Here is a 17,618-nt window from a genome sequence, read left to right on the forward strand (position 1 = left end):
CACATTTCAGCAGAATCTTTTCAGATGCCAAGAACAGAAGGATCCCTGGACTTTGGACAAAAACACTTGCCTTGTTTTGGCTGGTCAAAAGAAGAGATCAGACAAAAAAATGTAACTTCCTCCAAATTAATAACTTTTCATCTTTTTTTTTTTCTTTGTTTGAAATTACATCTTTGACTTCCATAGCATATGTTCTTGCATGTGTTTCTTGGCACTCCTGAAGGGCAGATCTGTTTCTTACATGCTTCCTGCCTTAATTTTTTCTGGGGAATTAATTTTGTCCTGGATATGTGTGCAGAATTCCTGTGACAGCCATAATTTTTCTTTAATATCATTGTATACGCAGAGCTTCTGTATTAATACCGAGTTTGCTACCTGCCCACCAGCAAAGCCATATGCTAGCATCAAATGTTAATTGGTTATCAGTTGGGGATTTAGTCCTACTCATCTGCTAGATGGATAGTGTGAGAAACTTACACCAGAGCTAATGGAACACACTCTCTAGTCCTGTTAAATTGCCTGTCTGCCATAGATTTGTTCCATTGCAATCACAACACAAAATGAGGTTTGGATTTGTTTTAGCATTGCAGGCTCTTTAAAGTTCTGGTTTGTTTTCAAGTGTGTGCTGACAGGAGCCTAGAGAATCAGGGAGGATGGAGGGGACCTCTGGAGAATGTTGAGTTCAGCCTCGTCCTCAAAGCAGGTGTGGTTAGAGACCAGAACCTTGGCCCAGAGAACTTTGATTGCCTTCAAGGGAGGAGATTTCCCAGCTGCTCAGGGCACCTATTTCACTTTTTTACTATCCTCATGGTAAAATTATTTCCTTGTAGCACATTCCCACTTGTGCCTGTTGCTGCTCCTTGGGCACCTCTGAGAAGGACTTGCTCTTGTGAGCTCCTGCATCTTCTCTGGGTCTGAACAGCCTCAGATCTCAGCCTCTACCCTCATCCCAACCACCTTGGCAGCTCTCTGATGGACTTGCCTCAGTTTCTCAGTAGTTTTGCGGTCACTGAAGAGCCCAGGATGGGACCCCACACTCCAGAGGAGGTCTCACAAGCGCTACATGGAGGAGAAAGATCTCTTTGTTCAGTTGGATTCTCTGGTGATTAACGCAGTCAGGTTGCCATGGCCACAAAGACTCACTGCAGTCTTTTTGAGTGGAGTTACTCCATCCTGGGTGTGGCTGTGGGAATAGCTGATGAACCTGGAAGTGTTTGAATTATCTGTGATCAAGAGCTGCTGGGATAAAAAAAGGAAAAGTGTTTGTTCTAGGGTTGTGCATAGGAGCACAGCCATACAACAGCTCTTAGATTATGTGCTCTTGGGGATGTCCATTCCTAGCCAAGGGAGCCAGGGCTACAAATTGTGCAGGAATCTGTTCCTTACACATAACTTCACAACAGCAGGGCCTAGGCAGGAGCAAGATTTCCAAGATTTATACCTGAGTCTGATTTTGTACTTCAAGAGCACTCAGAGTAAAAAGCAAAGCAAGTCTAAAGTCTTCCAAAGAACAAGGTTTGAACAAAATATTGCAAAATCTATGAACAAGCAGCAGAAAATACCCTGTTAGTAAAAAAAATCAAGATTTAAAGGAGACAAAAAACAGGAAATAGTTTTACTAAAGCCTGGTGTGGAATGAAATGGAAAAAACCAAACAACTAAGCTGCATACTCATCAAAAACACAGTTGTTAATTGAAAAGCTGACAGACCTGTAACTACAGCAGTGCCTCTGGCCGGCACTATAATAAATGTAACTGTACATTTAGAGTAATTTGCTAATTTGCCTAAGTAACACCCACAGACAGCAACATGACATAAGTACATTAGTGGAAGCAACAACTATAACCAGCTCATACAGATTCTTGGCTGCTAGATGGATGGATCAGATGAGCTGGAAAAGATTTACCAAACAGAACAGAAATGGAGTTGGTAACAATATTGTGGGATACAGGATTTCTTTATTCCTTTAAGTCCTGAAGATACCCATACATATCACAGCATGTAAATAACATTTTTAACTTGTGTGTGTATGTGTGCGCACACCTGGGAAGGTTGTACAGGTGGAGTACATGTCTGCTAAATGACAAATGTTTCAGAAGTAAAATGGAGAAGCCCTTCAGGTAAATTATTGAGTCTTGAACATTTAACGTGTTATTATAAATATCTGAAAAGAGTTTTTGTTGAAAATTCTAAAGACACATGTATTTGTATGGGAAAGACTGGAGCCTGTACCATCAGCTTTCCTAACACAGATGTCACAAGTGTCTGAAACTTGTACTTCAGAAATACCCACGTCTTCATTTGGCAAAGTTCAGCTCTATGTCACCTGCCTTAGGCCAGCACTGTTCTGTCTTCTGTTCCCATAACTCTGAATCATACTGTCGCATTTTATTCTGAAGTCCTACTCATGACAACTTTTGCCACTGCCTATTAACTGTTTTTTTGCATTCTCTAAGTAGCCTGCCTCCAGGTTAAGCTTGGGCCATTGCTAAGGATTTTTATGTTATCAACAATGCATTTCTAAAGTTAAAACCCCACAAAATTGCTGTTATGCAAGGTGGGTTTAATTTTCAATAAAATGTTTCTCTCTGGTCCCAATCTCCTCTTCTGACTGTCTTCATCCTGATACAAATTAACAGTGCAGAAACAAAGCTAATGAATACAGCTTTGCACAGTTTCTGTCTTTGTTTCCTCCCAGATGTGCTTAGGAGGTTTGTGCTGAGCTGTTTGAGAAAGGCAATGCCAGCACTCAGGGGCAGAATCCTGTGAATAACCAAATGAGGAGTCAGGTGGAAAGTTTCTGTTTCAGTGCTGCCATCAGGAAGAGCCCACGTGTGTGGGCATATATATTCTTGCCTTCATCAGGAGGTTGTTCTAAGGTTTTTCACTAAATACGGGTTGTAAAATATTCTTGAACATGAGTCACTTTAAATTATAGTCCATGGAGCTAAGGGAGTCACTGAGAAAATGGAGTAGGAAAAAAAAAAATCATGGGATAGAGGCGAATGGTGAGATTCCTCTGTGGGATGTGGATTTTTGACAGCCAAACTGAATCCATGCCCTGCTTGAAGGCTTGGTATTAATTTCAGGGCAAAGACCCCTCTGGCTGACCCAAGTTCTGAGTGTTAGACCTCGTCAGTGCAGGCTGACAAAGACCTCAGCTCTGGGAGAAGAGAGCTGACATGATTTTATGAAGCATTACGGCTGATCTTCTTTGAACCCTAATTTCTGTCAAAGAGTTATCATCACTGTCACAGTAAATGATACTTGCAGCACAAATGGCAATTAACTAGAAGTAAATAGTAGAGCAGAAGTCTACAGACTGGTTTTTAAGGTTGATGAGTTGAAAGTAATTTCAACACATTAATGCTAAGCATGCTAAATCATAGTGTGCCATGAAAAAGACAGTCATGTCATTTACCTGAAATCAGCAGGAATTACAATAACATGTAGTAGGGGTAGGCTCAATTGTTTCAAATATGTGAGCATATTACAGGAATCAATAACACTTTGTCTATCTGTTTGCTTTTATCAAACTTTCCATAAAACAAGTAATTTGTTTGTTTTTCACTGTTTTAGGTAGCCTGCCCTATGAATACAAGATTGTGATAGCAGGAAATCATGAATTGACCTTTGACCAGGAATTCATGGCTGACTTAATCAAGCAGGACTTTTACTATTTCCCCTCTGTTTCTAAGCTGAAGCCAGAGAGCTATGAAAATGTACAGTCTCTTCTAACAAACTGCATCTATCTTCAAGACTCTGAAGTGACGGTGAGGGGATTCAGAATATATGGCTCCCCTTGGTAAGCAGGTTTTTAAACATACATAAAAAAAATATTGTTGATTGCTATCACATCAGCCATTTTGTCTGCATCATCTGCATTTGGATTGCTGTGTTAGGAAGAAAAGTAACACTCACTTTGATAAAGATTTTATATTTTCTTGTAATGAATCATTCTTGTGTCAAAATAATGTACTGTACTGTGGGTATGGTTAACCAAATAATGATGGGGGAGAAGTCTGGTGTGCTCTTCAAACTCTCAGCCAGGAGCAGTTGTTTAACAGTCCATGTAGGGGGCTTTTGTGTCATTTTCTATCCTTGGTGAGTTTATCTAATTACAGGTTAATTTTATGGCAAGGGTAAATTCTTTTGAAAATTTCCATCCTACAGATGATATTGGAGGTCCATTAGTGTGTACAGCAGTCATTTAACTCAGTGAGCTTATTTCAGCATCTCTGAAGTTCTTTTATTGGATATCCCTCAGAATCTTACTTCCTTTTAGCAAGTAATAGCTTTCCCCAAGGTCTAGCTGAGCTTCTAAACTAAAGTCAACAAATCAGTGGCAGCTTAATATTTCAAGGATTTTGCTCTACTGCATGGTGAACACTTAGAACTCCTTCATGGAGTGTTGGAGGCAGATGGACTTTAGTTCCTGACTTTCTTGTATGCGCTGCTTCTCTGTCTCTTACTAATGTCCCATTGGTGTTTATGATTTCTGCCAATGGGCCTGTAAATTGGGTCTTTCATGAGCATTTGGTATGTGTTTAAAATAAGTAAAAATGTATTTTAAAAAGCAGCATTTTAAGGGAATATATTATTCTTCCTTTTAACATCACATCAGGCTGAAATGTAGCAAACAAGTTGTCAAACCTGATGCATATATCCCAATGTGAATTTTCAGTGTGAATAAACTGTGAAATCTCTTGGATTTTTTTTTTAAATGAAAATTGGCTTTTTCCCATTTGGTTCCTTGAGATGGATGTTAATTTTGTCTAAGCTTATTATTCTACTTTTGTCTAGATTAACTTCCCTCTTAAATGCACCCTTCTCTTTCTCCCTCTCAGACTTCCAGATCCTTCTGGGGTTTTTTCAACCTACCAACCTGCTGTATTGTAGTTCATCTTCCTCTTGTGTGTACAGTGTATACAGCCAATGTGCAGTTTACTTAATTTTCCAAATTATTTGGGAAGATGTTAGATGGTATCAGTCCCAATATTAACTTCTGAGAAATGCCACTTGGCATCTTTTCCCATTTTGATGCTCAACTGTAAATAGTGTAATTATGCTCTGTTTACAATATGTCTGGCAACCTTATATCTTCATTGCAGTGTTCGTAACCAGGCACCATATTTCCAGTGTCAGTAATCATTTTCCAGGCAGTGAAGTTCCAAAAGTATCATAGAAGTCTAGAGAAATTAAATAAATACAATACACTACATATAAAGTAGCTCTATGTAAAGGCTAAAGAGAACTATTTGAACTTTCTGTATGTGATTAGATCTGCAAAAACCTGTTGAGAAAACCTTTTGTCCACCCACTAACCCATAAATAATGTTTCTGTAAAATCAGCTCTACCACATTCCCTCTGTGCACAACTCTGCACAAGTTGCCTGAGCTATCTGCCATGACCTATCCTTCAAGTAAAAAGAACATTTTCCATCTTTTCTGCAACTCCAGGTTATAGCTACACTTCCCCACTCCACATTGCACAGTGTTGCTAACTCACCTTATGGTCCAGGAAGTTGAGTGTTGTGAGGTCTCCTGAAGATATTTGCTTTCTCCATCTGGGAGAGAGTCTTGCTGAAAGTTTTCCAGCCAAACTGGGTTTTTTTACTCACTATTCAGCAACGCTGAATGAAGTTTCCACGCCAATTGATGACATGTCCAGTGGAAACATCAACAGTAGCAATACCAGCCCTTCATTAATCCATCAGGGCAGCAGATGCAGCGTCCCATCAGCCAGCACAACAATCAGAAAGCTTGGGAAGACAAACAGCTCTTTCTTGGGGGGTTTGACTAGCTGCTGTTGGATTTCAGGCTGTAGTACACTTCTGTGCCTAGTGAGCACCACTGTTCTTTGGCATTTCTGTTGCTATACTTCCTTTGCCCTACAAGGAGAGGTTTAACAGAGCCACTCTGGGAAATCAATCTCAGTTCCTTTCTAAATCATAGCAATGTAATCTCTAAAAAGATACAGAAATTTGCTGAACATTACGTCGTGTCTTTTTTTGACCCAGCATGATCAAGCTAGTCATTAGAAAATATTTATGAACATAGTCAAGACTTCAAAATTTAAAGTTCTTTGAGGTCTCAGAACTCCGTAAGAAAGTTAAATTTCATGCTGTTGCTTGTCTAATATCCTGAAATAATTTTCTTTTTCTGCTTTGAAAATGTGCACCTGGACTTTCAACTTCTGGTTGCAGTGCTGACCTTCTGTCTTACATCACCTTTTGTAGAAATAATTAGAAGCTAGAAAAATCCCTCATTCATAAAACACATATATCAATAGTTGCAAAGTACTTTGAGAACACTGGAGTATGAGTGAAAGCCAAGCAGCATTAACTTAGTGTCTTTTGCCTGTAGCCATCTGCATTTTTATATATAACCTGTACACATTAGATTTTACTTCTATTTAGAATGTTTTAGTTGCAAATTAAACCATGAGAGCTTGATTGGTTTGTATAACATGCCAGTCTCTAAGGTCGTTTAAATATGTACCACTTGTGTGTGGTTAAATATTTTTAATAGCACTTGGTATTTTGTCTTCTATTATTATCTAAAACTAAGTGGTTATTTTTAATTGCACAGAAGAAATGGGACAGTGTTTTGTCTCAGAAACCAATGCTCTAACTCTCCTGGGCTCAAGGGCAAGAATTCAAGTGCCAGATTGAGCCTGTACTCACTAACGAAAATTTAACTGTCTTAATTGTTAATTACACAAGTATTATCATTGAGCAGGGAGCAGCCATTTTGAAATGCAATGCACAAAAGCAGCTACTTAGGAATTAGTACTTGCAAAAGCTACATCTTGGACCATGGATTATCAGGATAGGTGATAAGGAGGAGAAATGTGAAAAGATTAGAAGTTTCACGAGAAACTCAGGAATACCAAGATTTTAAATGTGTCCAGAGCAGTGCTTCTCACAGTGCATATGGGGCTGGCTGCCAGATCTGGATGAGCAGGGCATCCATAAGAATGTAATGTGCTTCACAGAATCCCAGGATGGGTCAGGCTGGAAGGGATCACAGAGGGTCACTGGTGCCACCTCTCTGCTCCAACAGGACCATCCCAGAGCACAGGGCACAGCATTGTGTCCAGCTGGCTCTGGAATATCCCCAGTGAGGAGACTCCACACCCTGTCTGGTCTCTGTTCAGCACTGCCCAGGGAAGAAGTTGTGCCTCCTGTGCAGGTGGAACCCCCTGGGCTCTGGTGCCATTGCTGGACACAGCTCTCCAGGATGTGCCTCGCAGGGCTGGGCAGAGGGGCAGGATCACTCCCTGACCTGCTGCCACTGCTCTTAATGCACTTCCTTCAGTACAGCCCAGGTGCTGGGAACTATTAGGTCTTTGTCAATATAAAGCCTGGACACCCCGAATATTTTTTTCCAAAAACTAGTCACAGTTTCACTGGTGACTAGTTTTTGAAATGCACTCTGGTTTCATTAGAGCAAAACCCAGGGCATGGCCAAAACATATTCACAGATCTGGAAACAATATTGTGCACATTAGCTATAGCTGCTGTGAATGTAAAAGAGAAGACTTTAATTCCTCAATAACATTTACTGTAAAATGGAAAGCTTCTGGTTGAAAAGTACTTTTAAACACTGTCTTTGTTCTGAACTATTATGAAGATAGAAAAACTGGCAGATAGAACAACCCAAATAATGCTATGTAATAATTCCATTTGACTGCTATGAAGCCATTATCTGGAAGTTTTAAATTTATTTTTCAGTAACAAAAACCCGCATGTAATAGAAGTAAAAGTATAAAGAGAGAGGTGGCAGAGTAAACATCCTTGAGTGTTTCCAAGACTTGGCTAGACAGTCATGGCTGACCAGATCTAGTGGTGGTGGGAGGGAGTGAGTGGTAGGTTGGACTGGAGATCTCCAGAAGTCCTTTTTGTGCCATCTTTCTGTGATTCTGTCAAACCCAACTGTGTGTCAGGCAGATACCTGAAATGGGCAGGTGTCAACAAATGCTTTGCAAAAGGGAGTTTGCTGTTGTTATCGCACTCACTACAAGCAGTAGATGGTTCCAACAGGTGGTTCAGAAGTCAGGAAGCTCAGATAATTGTGGAAGTTTGAATTTGGATTTGAAGCAGAAGGTCTTTGTCATCAGACAGGGTTCTGTGTTATCAGACAGGGTATTAACTGTATAATGACATCATTCATAGAACCACACCAAGAATTTATTAGTGAGTATTTGAGTTACAGATTTTCAGCCTTCTATTGTAGCTCATCACACCTGCCCCCAGTACTATTTTACAGGTAAGAGTTTTAGTACTTGCCACGGCTTGAAGATAGACTATGCCATCCACTCTTCTTCTGTACTGCCAAAGATTTTAACTGCACAATTACACACTGTGTTTGCACAAAAAGACCTGATGCATTCAGTGCACAGGATCTACTGTGCTTGCTGAATGAGTCCCCTGTAAATTAATCATTTTACAGTTGTTATTCAGAATGCTGTATAAGAAGAAATGCCTATAAAGGTGCATGTGCATTTATGTATAGACATGAGAACAGGTCTCTGAGGTTTGTAGAAAAGATGTGCACCTGCTGAAGACAGGTATTCTTTGATCTTGTGGAAAATGGCAAGTGGCTTTTCTATTAAGAAGTGGATTATTGTGCATTAGTGACAGAATAAGAGTACACATTTTACTTGACAGTGTAAAAGAAACACAATTGGCAGAAGAAGATCTTTTCCCTAGTTTTCCATAATAATTGTAAGCAGATGTATACAGAGCTGCAGGAGAAACTTTGGTCCTCCTGCTTTCAAACAAGCATACAAGGTGGCAGAACATTTTATCTCTTTCAGCACTTTTTTCCATTTTCCACCACGTGGGAAAGAAAGGGACAATCACAACTGTCTTGCAAACATATGACAGTTTCATTATTCTAAATGACACATTAGCCTGAATAGCTTAAAGAAGCCCTTTTGGATGAGATTGCCTCCAGACTCATTATCCAGACTGGATTTTTACTCGACTTCAATTTTCTGGAGGGATCTATTCCTGTGAAACAGAACCTCATTTTTCTTTTTGCAGAAGTAAATTTTTTTTCTAGTGTCTATGTATTCTCATTTCCTCCTTCATTTTTTTGTTAAAGAACTTCAGAAACTCTTAATTTCCCGGTCAGGGAAGATGGGAGAGCAAATATTTCAGCCTAGAAAGGCATTTGTGACCATTTGTCCTGCAGTGACAGATGCCTGGGCTGGCTTTTATAGTTTCCCTCCAATGGTGCATTGATTAGATTTGGCCTGGCATGTTTACACATAGACCAACAGCTCTGGTGCCACATGATTTTTCCAAAATTGGGAATGAAGGGAAGAAAGTTAAGGGTGTGTATGGGGGTAGCAGTTTCTTTCTGTTCAAGTCTTGTTTTTATTGAGTTCAGCAAACTGGGTGAGGCCCATCCTGTGAGCTCTGGCTTTGTCAGAGGAGATGGATGAATTCCCTCCAGTCTAAAGGACATCAGTGTCTAGGTTGCATTAGCAAGGCAGCCTTGTCAGGGGGCTTATTCTCCAAATCATCATCTCCCTTTGGTTGGAGAGCTGGCAATTTATTCCTGCCTGCTCTTTCCTTGGTGCACTGCAGTTGTCTGTACTCTTCCAGCCAAGTGTCTTTACTCAAGTTGTGCATCCAGTGTAGTGAATAGCGCTTAGCTGTGGGTGTGTAACTCTCATCTGAGTTGTTATTTTCTTGTCTGATTTGTGTTTTATCACAGAGTAGGTGACTTTGTTGTTTGGCTCTTTGTCAAATGTTCTCTTCTTTGTGTGAGTGCATGTGCACAGCTGCACTTTGCATGGAAAGGCTGGTAACTTCCATGTGTAATCAGGGCAGTTTCAAAGAGCACTCAAAGGGCTGAATGAGGCAGCCTTATTTTGGTTCCATGCAGACTCCAGGCCCAGGTCTCCATTTCAGTGCCTTCCTCCTCCATCTTTTCAAGAGCAGCTGTAATAGTCTCTTTCATTCCTCACTGAACTCCGCTTCCATCAGCAAAGATTTATAGATTCATTTCATGAGAGGGACACGCTTTCATTTTGCCGGTGATGAATCACCTAATGTTTACTTTCTGGGACCTTGTACAAATTTTTAGTCATTGAGATGAACATCAATTAAAATGAAACTGTATTAAAATAAAATACTGACTTCATTTAACATAATAAACCTCCCAAGCTGGGAGTGTGGCTTCCATACAGAGCAGCAGCAACCGCTCAAGGTGTTACACTGTGGGTTTCACTCCCCAGAATTCACAGAGTAAGAACTTCTGTCTCAAAGTGGCCATTCCAATGCTTAGTTCTTATATCCCCTTTCAAATCAAAAAACATATTTAGCATCTTCCACATAACAAAAACAAAACACAAAAAAGGAATAAATTTTTTTTTGCTGGACAAAACCATACTAGATGTTTTTCTTAGTAAAAAACTGGATCCTTTTATGTTCTTTTCTTGCTTCACCCTCACTTGGTCAAAAGATAAAAATACAAAGAACTGAAGTGCACTTGCTTCTGTACTGTTTCCTAAGGAAAATTCACTCTAAAACTCTTGCAAACTTCAGATTAAGTAGATTTCTGAGCAGGTGGCTTGTTTGCACATCTGTGCTACAGTTTTGTTTGGATGGATGCAGAAATCCTGAATGTGGATGAATTATAGACTGCTGGGTTTTGGCTGCTCAGAAATATGTTTTTAAAGGGGTAGCTGTTCCCCAATTGTTAAAGTTGGGAGGTATTTGGAGTTGTTTTAACTAGTGACTTTGAGTCAGGCGAGAAGTTTGGCATCTAAGCCTACCTGATGTGGCTGTGTTACTGTAGTGAGAATGCTGAAGATATTTTATTTCAGGCATTCAGTATAAAATATGTAAGATGTGACAGATGTGTAAGAAATAGCAACATGTTCAGAAGAGAGAAAGAAAAGTTCATCATCCTGTTAAAATATATTGTCACTTTGAGGCACATAGATACAGGTTTGATTGTATTTTAACAGCATGCTGGAGTGATATTTTTATTTCCTCTTCCATACTTACAAGAAGCCATTTTCCTTTTTGGAAGTAGTGCTTCTAAAACAACTTAAAACCACAATGCACTTGTAGTTTAGTCTGCAGCATATGGAAGATCATAAACATGATTTTTCCTGCAAAATTATTTTGATCTATTAAGCTCAGCTGTTCGGGGAAATTGGTGTGGAGAACTGAATGATACTGAACTTCTGGAGTGTGAAAGGTTTTCCAGTGGCAGAAAGTGAGATTTAACATTCTGTCTGCTTAAGCATCAGGAACAGATCACTGGATCATTTTTCTCCTTCTTTTGTTTAACAGCAACAAAAAAATAGCTTAAATTGGTGCATTTGATGCGATAAATTTGTCTTGGAAAGCATTTCATTTTCTTCTTGACTTGAAAATACAGGAGATGTGAATGTCATTCAGCAGGCTCTGAGTATACAGGTGCTACTGCTTGTGTGAGCAATCATACTGAATTCAGGAGAGGTCTTTTTAATGAATGCTTCCATACAAATTAAGTGACTGAAACTAATTAGCAAGGATGGTTAACATTTCTGAAAAAAGTGCATGGAAGAAAATAAAAATTCATTAACTCCAAGTGAATTTTCTATATCAAGATGAACAGGTATAGTTGTTATTAACTAATTAAACTCTGCAATAGGTATGTGGACAAATGAAAATGTTGACTGGATTACATCTATTGTAGTCCATAAATACCATCACAGTCAAACCAATGCAATAAATTCCCCTTTATTAGGTATTTTTGAGTCAGTTTAGAAAATCACTTCTTTTTTTTCTTTTCTTGTTGATGAACATTCCAGAAAATGTTTTCTCTCAAATAAAATTTCTTCTCAGCATTGCCTAGGGCTGAGGAGTCAGGAACAGTTCAATCCCAGAGTACCACAATAGAGAAAAATCAGTGGTTTAGATGTTTTGTGTATTAGGGATATGGATCAGTTCTTTAACACATTTCACTGTGACCTCTTGCAGCGGGAGTTTAACCAGTTAATGAAGCCAAAAGTGCTTTGCATCCACTTTGCAGTAAAGCTCTTGCACCGTGTCTGTACAAGTGTGCAGGACACACACATGCATGTATGCTGAATATAGACCAGAAATTATCTTGATTCTAACATCACAATTTTGGGCAAATCCTATTTCTTGTAATGTCTGAATGCTTTGCATGGCTTTGTATTTCTTTCTGTGAGTGGAGATGTGCATTTACTTGCTTTTCGATGTTCCTCGCTTTAGTTAAATTTGAGAGCAGTTGAAAAATATATTGCTTTAGTTTAATTAGCTTGGTAGGAAAAAGTCCTTTCCTGGGCAGTAATTATTAGTTGTATATTATTAAAAGGAAGTAGTTCACATTCAGTTACTTAGCAGAAATAATTGAATCTTCTGATCCAGTAAACTAGCTCACTTTGGATTCAGCTGGTTTTTAATTTAAGACCTGTAGAAGAGGAGACCTGTAATCTCACTATAGGGAATTGGCTTCACTTTCCTGCAGTTCATAAACCACAAGAGTGAAATTGCTATCCCCCACAGCAGTTTTCTCTTGATTTTTCGCATTTGCTTGAAAGTTTAATTTTATGAGACAGAGCTGATTTTAAAGTGTAAAGTGCCTTTCCTTTTGTTGTTTTGTTGCTTTTTCCCCCCATTTTTTTTCCTCCTTGAACAAAAGGACTACCAGCTCTATCTGTAGTCTGAGCTGTAGTCCCAGACAGCAGCAATTTCAGGATGTTTCAGAGATGTAAACACAGTTGGGCACTGCGATGAGCCCTTTGGCGATTTTCCAAGAGAAACACAAATAGCCAACTAGTTTGGAGCGGGTCTATGTGGAGCTGATTCTCAGCTGGAGTAACTTGGCAGTGCTCCACCAGCTTTTGAGCCACTTACACCTGGTGAGAATCAGCCTTCCTACTCTGTGGTAGCTTATATGTGTGCATTTTGCCCAAGTTTTGACACAGAAAAGGGGTTACTACATCAACAAGGAGATGGTGGCTCTACATGAAGAATCATAAATAGAGCCACTGACACAGCAACTAATCGTAACAAAGCTGTCTGAGTTCTTTCTCTTTTCCCTGACCGGATTTTAAGGGGAAAAGTAATTTACCACTTGTGAAACTGTTTTAACATCAGAACAGTTTCTTTGGAATTGCTATTATTTAATTTAATCAATTAGCATTGTTTAAAATTAATTAAAATGAGGCTTTTTCTTCACCATTAAGAAAACAGAGAAAATTGGAACCAATCATAGAATTGTTTAGGTTGGGAAAGACCTCAAGCCCAAACATAAAACAAGCACTGCCAGGGCCAACACTAAACCCTGCCGCTAAGCACATCAACATATCTTCTAAACCTCCAGAGCTCAGCCACCTTCCTGAGCAGCCCCTTCCAGTGCCTGAGCCCCCTTTCCATGACAAAATTCCTCCTGATGTCCAACTGACCCTCCCCTGGCACAGCTGGAGGCTGTTTGCTCTCATCCTGTCCCTGTTCCCTGGGAGCAGAGCCCGACCCCCCCAGCTGTCCCCTCCTGTCAGGGAGTTGTGCAGAGCCAGAAGGTTCCCCCTGAGCCTCCTTTTCTCCAGGCTGAGCCCCTTTCCCAGCTCCCTCAGCCCCTCCTGCTGCTCCAGCCCCTTGCCCAGCTCCGTTCCCTTGCCTGGACACGCTCCAGCCCCTCAGTGCCTTTCTTGTGCTGAGGTTCCCATGTGTGCCCAGGCTCTGAGCTGTGGCCCCAGCAGTGCCCAGCACAGGGGACAGTCCCTGCCCTGGCCCTGCTGCCACCCCATGGCTGGCACAGCCCAGGTGCCATCGGCCTCTGCCCCCCTGGGCACACCTGGGCTCATGTCCAGCGCTGTCCCCAGCACCCCCAGGGCCTTTCCCAGCTCTGCAGCCCCTCTGCCCCCCTGGGCACACCTGGGCTCATGTCCAGCGCTGTCCCCAGCACCCCCAGGGCCTTTCCCAGCTCTGCAGCCCCTCTGCCCCAGCCTGGAGCTGCAGGGCTTGGGGTGACCCAAGGCAGGACCGGGCCCTTGGCCTTGCTGGCCCTCAGAGCACTGGGCTGGCCGTGGCTCCAGCCTGTGCAGATCCCTGAGCAGAGCCCTCCTGCCCTCCAGCAGACCCACACTCCCACCCAGCTGGGTGCTGCCCATGGCCTGGCTGGGTGTGCCCTCAACCCCCTTGTCCAGGTTATCAATAAAGATTAAACAGGACTGGCCCCAGTGCTGAGCCCTGGGGACTCCACTGGGGCCGGCCTCACCTGGGTGTGGCTCCATTCCCCACCAGTCTGGTTTTATTCCATTCCCCACCAGTCTGGTTTTACACCCTGTGGAGCAGGCGTCCACCCGCGCCCTGAGCAGCCTGTGTCCCCAGAAAAATGTGTGGGACACAATGTTAAAAGCTTTCCAAAGTCCAGGGAAACACATGCACAGCCCTTCCTTCATCCACTGTCACAGCAGGAGCTCGGGTGGGCCGAGCAGGAGCTGCCTGTCACAAGCCCACCTGGGCTGGGGCTGATTCCCTGGTTGCCCAGCATGTGGTGGCACTCAGCTCTCGGGTGGATCCATCCGGCCCCACAGACCTGGGTGTCTCAGTGGTGTAGCAGTCACTGCCTATTTCACCCTGGATTATAGGGCTCCATTCTGTTCCCTGTCCCTGTCTTCCAGCTCAGGGGCTCAGTACAATGACAACAACCAAAAGAGTGAGGCAGAGAAAGCACTGAGTACCTCAACCTTTTCCTCAGTCCTTGTCACCGTGTTTCCCTCTGCATCCAATAAAAGATGGAGATTCTCCTTGGCCATCCTTTTGTTGCTGATGTATTTTTTTTTTACCATCTTTTACAGCCGTAGGTAGATTAAGCTCTATCTGGGAATTGGTCCTTCGACTTTTTTTCCCCGCATAACCCACAACATCCTTGTAGACCTCTTGAGTTTCTTGTCCTTCTTCAGAAGGTCATAAATGCCCTTTTTTTTTCCCTGAGTTCAGACAAAGCTCTCCGAATATCGTAACACAGGATTGCACCTGTGCATGTCAAATATTTCTAATTGTATAATATCTACATCAGATAAGTACATTTTTAAGGTATCTCAGAATCCTAGATAGCTGAAGAATAGCTGTTAAGCATCTACAATAATTGCACGATTATAAACCGCATATCCGGATGTCGGCAACTTTTCATTCTTTGTCCATACATAAGCCGCACCTGATTATAAGCCGCAGGTTACAATACAGAGTGTGATAAAAGGTATCTGTTCTATCACCATCTGTTGAGGGTGGGGGCAGTGATCCTTATCTCAACAGCAGATATTCTGCTAATGGGCCATCCACTGAAACCAGGCAGGGCATTGCTCTTTATCTTTTCACAACCCATGCTTCCTCCAGAGAGTCATTTTCTGCTATATGGCAGCAGTTTGTTTCCATCACTGCACTGTGGAGTGAATTTAAGACTGTGTAAATATGATATTTAGGACTGCTTGGATTTTGTTCACTTCAGGTGGACACATGGCATATGAAGTATCAGTATGCGCTTTTTTAAACAAGAAGTAAGTTCATCTGTTGCTAAATTGGAAACATTAATAATAATGCACTTCATGCATATATGCACACATGTTGCATTAATTTATTAGTTTTGGAAGCGTGTTCATGCTTGTTTAAATCAAAATGGATTTGAATTTTCTAAGTAAAAGAAGGTAAAAAAAAAAAAGGGAGGAAATCAGAAGAGAACTGGCAGACAGTTAGTCCATATGACCTGATTACTCCTGGTATTTTGAGACAAGAATGTAAACCTGGTGAATTACTAAATGGAGTAACTCTTGGGCCTGACTGTAACTGGGGGGCTCAGTAATTCAGTGGCTATTGTGAGCGACTTTTTTGTTGTTTCTCATGACACCTGGTACGTATCCTACATATTTTAGTCATGTTTCATCTGGGAGAGCCCCTAAAAGGGATATTCCATCTCCTCAGGTGGCAAACACCTGCATTAGGGGATTCCAACAAACACCAGCTAGCTGAAAGTGTGGAAGAGCATTCTTTTTCTTTAGCTGTCTGGGCATCTGACAGTGAATAACCACAAGGATGCCATGCATAGATGGGCATACATTTTTTTTCTTTCTGGATTGGCCGCTTCTTGGCAGGTTTTACATTTAAAATGAGATTGTGACTGTACTACAGAGGGGCTGTTAGCTCCTCTTCTCTCCTAACCCTTCTTTCTGTGACTGCCAGTTATCACTATCTTAAATATGGGCTTGATAACTTTGCTATATCTATAATTTTAGACGCTGAGAATTCAAAAGACTGGGGGAACAGGTCTGAGACATCAGGAACTCAAGACCTTATCTCTGCATTAAATCCCTAAGACTGAACTGAAAGTCTGTACAGTTCTACATCCGAACCCTCAGCATTGAATCTTTTGACTAATTTTTCCAAATTAGCTTCCACCTTAATTTGCTTTATTATTTTTAAAAAATATCAGATGGGGTATAATCATTTTCCTTCCAGAAGAATGAGATAAACTATCTGCATTTGGTACTGGCATATTTTAAATTCAGTCTTTCATTAATTTTCCTCCTTACCTGTTACCTTCTTGTTTTCTTGTTATGAAGATAAAGTAGATTTCATTTTATTTTTCATTGTTTTATAACATATTAATGTTTAGAAATGATCAGTTCCTATTAGTCATAGCTCATTCTTTCTTCTTTGCAGGCAGAGCTGTATGAAATCCTTTACTAAACAAAAGATGAATGATTTCATGTGTAACTCGAATTGCAAGAGAAATAATTACTGACAAAGGGCCATACTCAGATTTTTATCCTTCTTTCCTTTTGTGAAAACAATAATTTAATTTGATTCAGAGTTTCAAGAATGGCAACCTTGGATGCAAAGCAAGCAAGGCAAACTTCCCTGTGGAAGAAAAGCTGTGTGTTATGGCCAGTAAAAGATTTGAGTTGCATCATTTCCATTTGTTAGTTATAAGTACAAGGCCTTACCTTTCATTAAAAATGACCTGGCTTCAATACTAAGAATGAAAATATTTAAATTTTTTTTGCATACTTTAATTATTTTTGCACACTGCTGTTCTCTAAAATCACATCGCCCTTGCCTCTCTCACATGGAAGTTAGTTGTAATATAAATTTTCTTATGTTCCTGAAGACTTCTGAAACTTGTTTTTCCTTAGATCTCAGTTATGTTTGGCTCAGATGCCCAGACGTTGAATGAAATTTCAAAGCCTGTAAACAAATAGTGCTCTGACAAGCAGTCATTCTTAGCACCAATGGCCTGATAGCTGCTTTTGTCCTTTCCCTTCCTACTTTGGATGACCCTTTCGCATGCAAGGAAGAAAAGACAAAAAGGTCTTTTTTATTTCAAAACTACTTCAGATGAAACGATCAATTAAAAAAAAAAAACACCAAAAAAACAAAACAAACAAAAAAAAATAGGAACTTTTGTGAATGCTTACTTGGAGAGAAAGTAGAGTAAAAAATACTAGAAATACTCAGTAGAATAGTTAATTAGTTACTGGGGAAAGGCTAAAAAGGCAAATGATTGGGTAAATTCAGCTTATGCAGTGGTGGGGAATGTAAAAACATTAAAAATATGAAAACATGAAAATAAATAAGTAAAT

General features: G+C 40.7%; 1 protein-coding gene across 3 annotated transcripts in view; it reads left to right on the forward strand.

Moving 5' to 3' along the window:
- Positions 1–17,618, forward strand: part of MPPED1 (metallophosphoesterase domain containing 1) — a 63,489-nt gene that overhangs the window by 28,266 nt on the left and 17,605 nt on the right. For all 3 annotated transcript variants that reach the window (XM_033058191.1, XM_033058190.1, XM_033058192.1), the window contains exon 4: positions 3,581–3,806. In XM_033058191.1, the coding sequence (XP_032914082.1) occupies positions 3,581–3,806 (226 nt within the window). The remainder of the gene's footprint in view (positions 1–3,580; positions 3,807–17,618) is intronic.

This window comes from Catharus ustulatus, chromosome 4, assembly GCF_009819885.2.
Source record: "Catharus ustulatus isolate bCatUst1 chromosome 4, bCatUst1.pri.v2, whole genome shotgun sequence".
Classification (NCBI taxonomy): domain Eukaryota; kingdom Metazoa; phylum Chordata; class Aves; order Passeriformes; family Turdidae; genus Catharus; species Catharus ustulatus.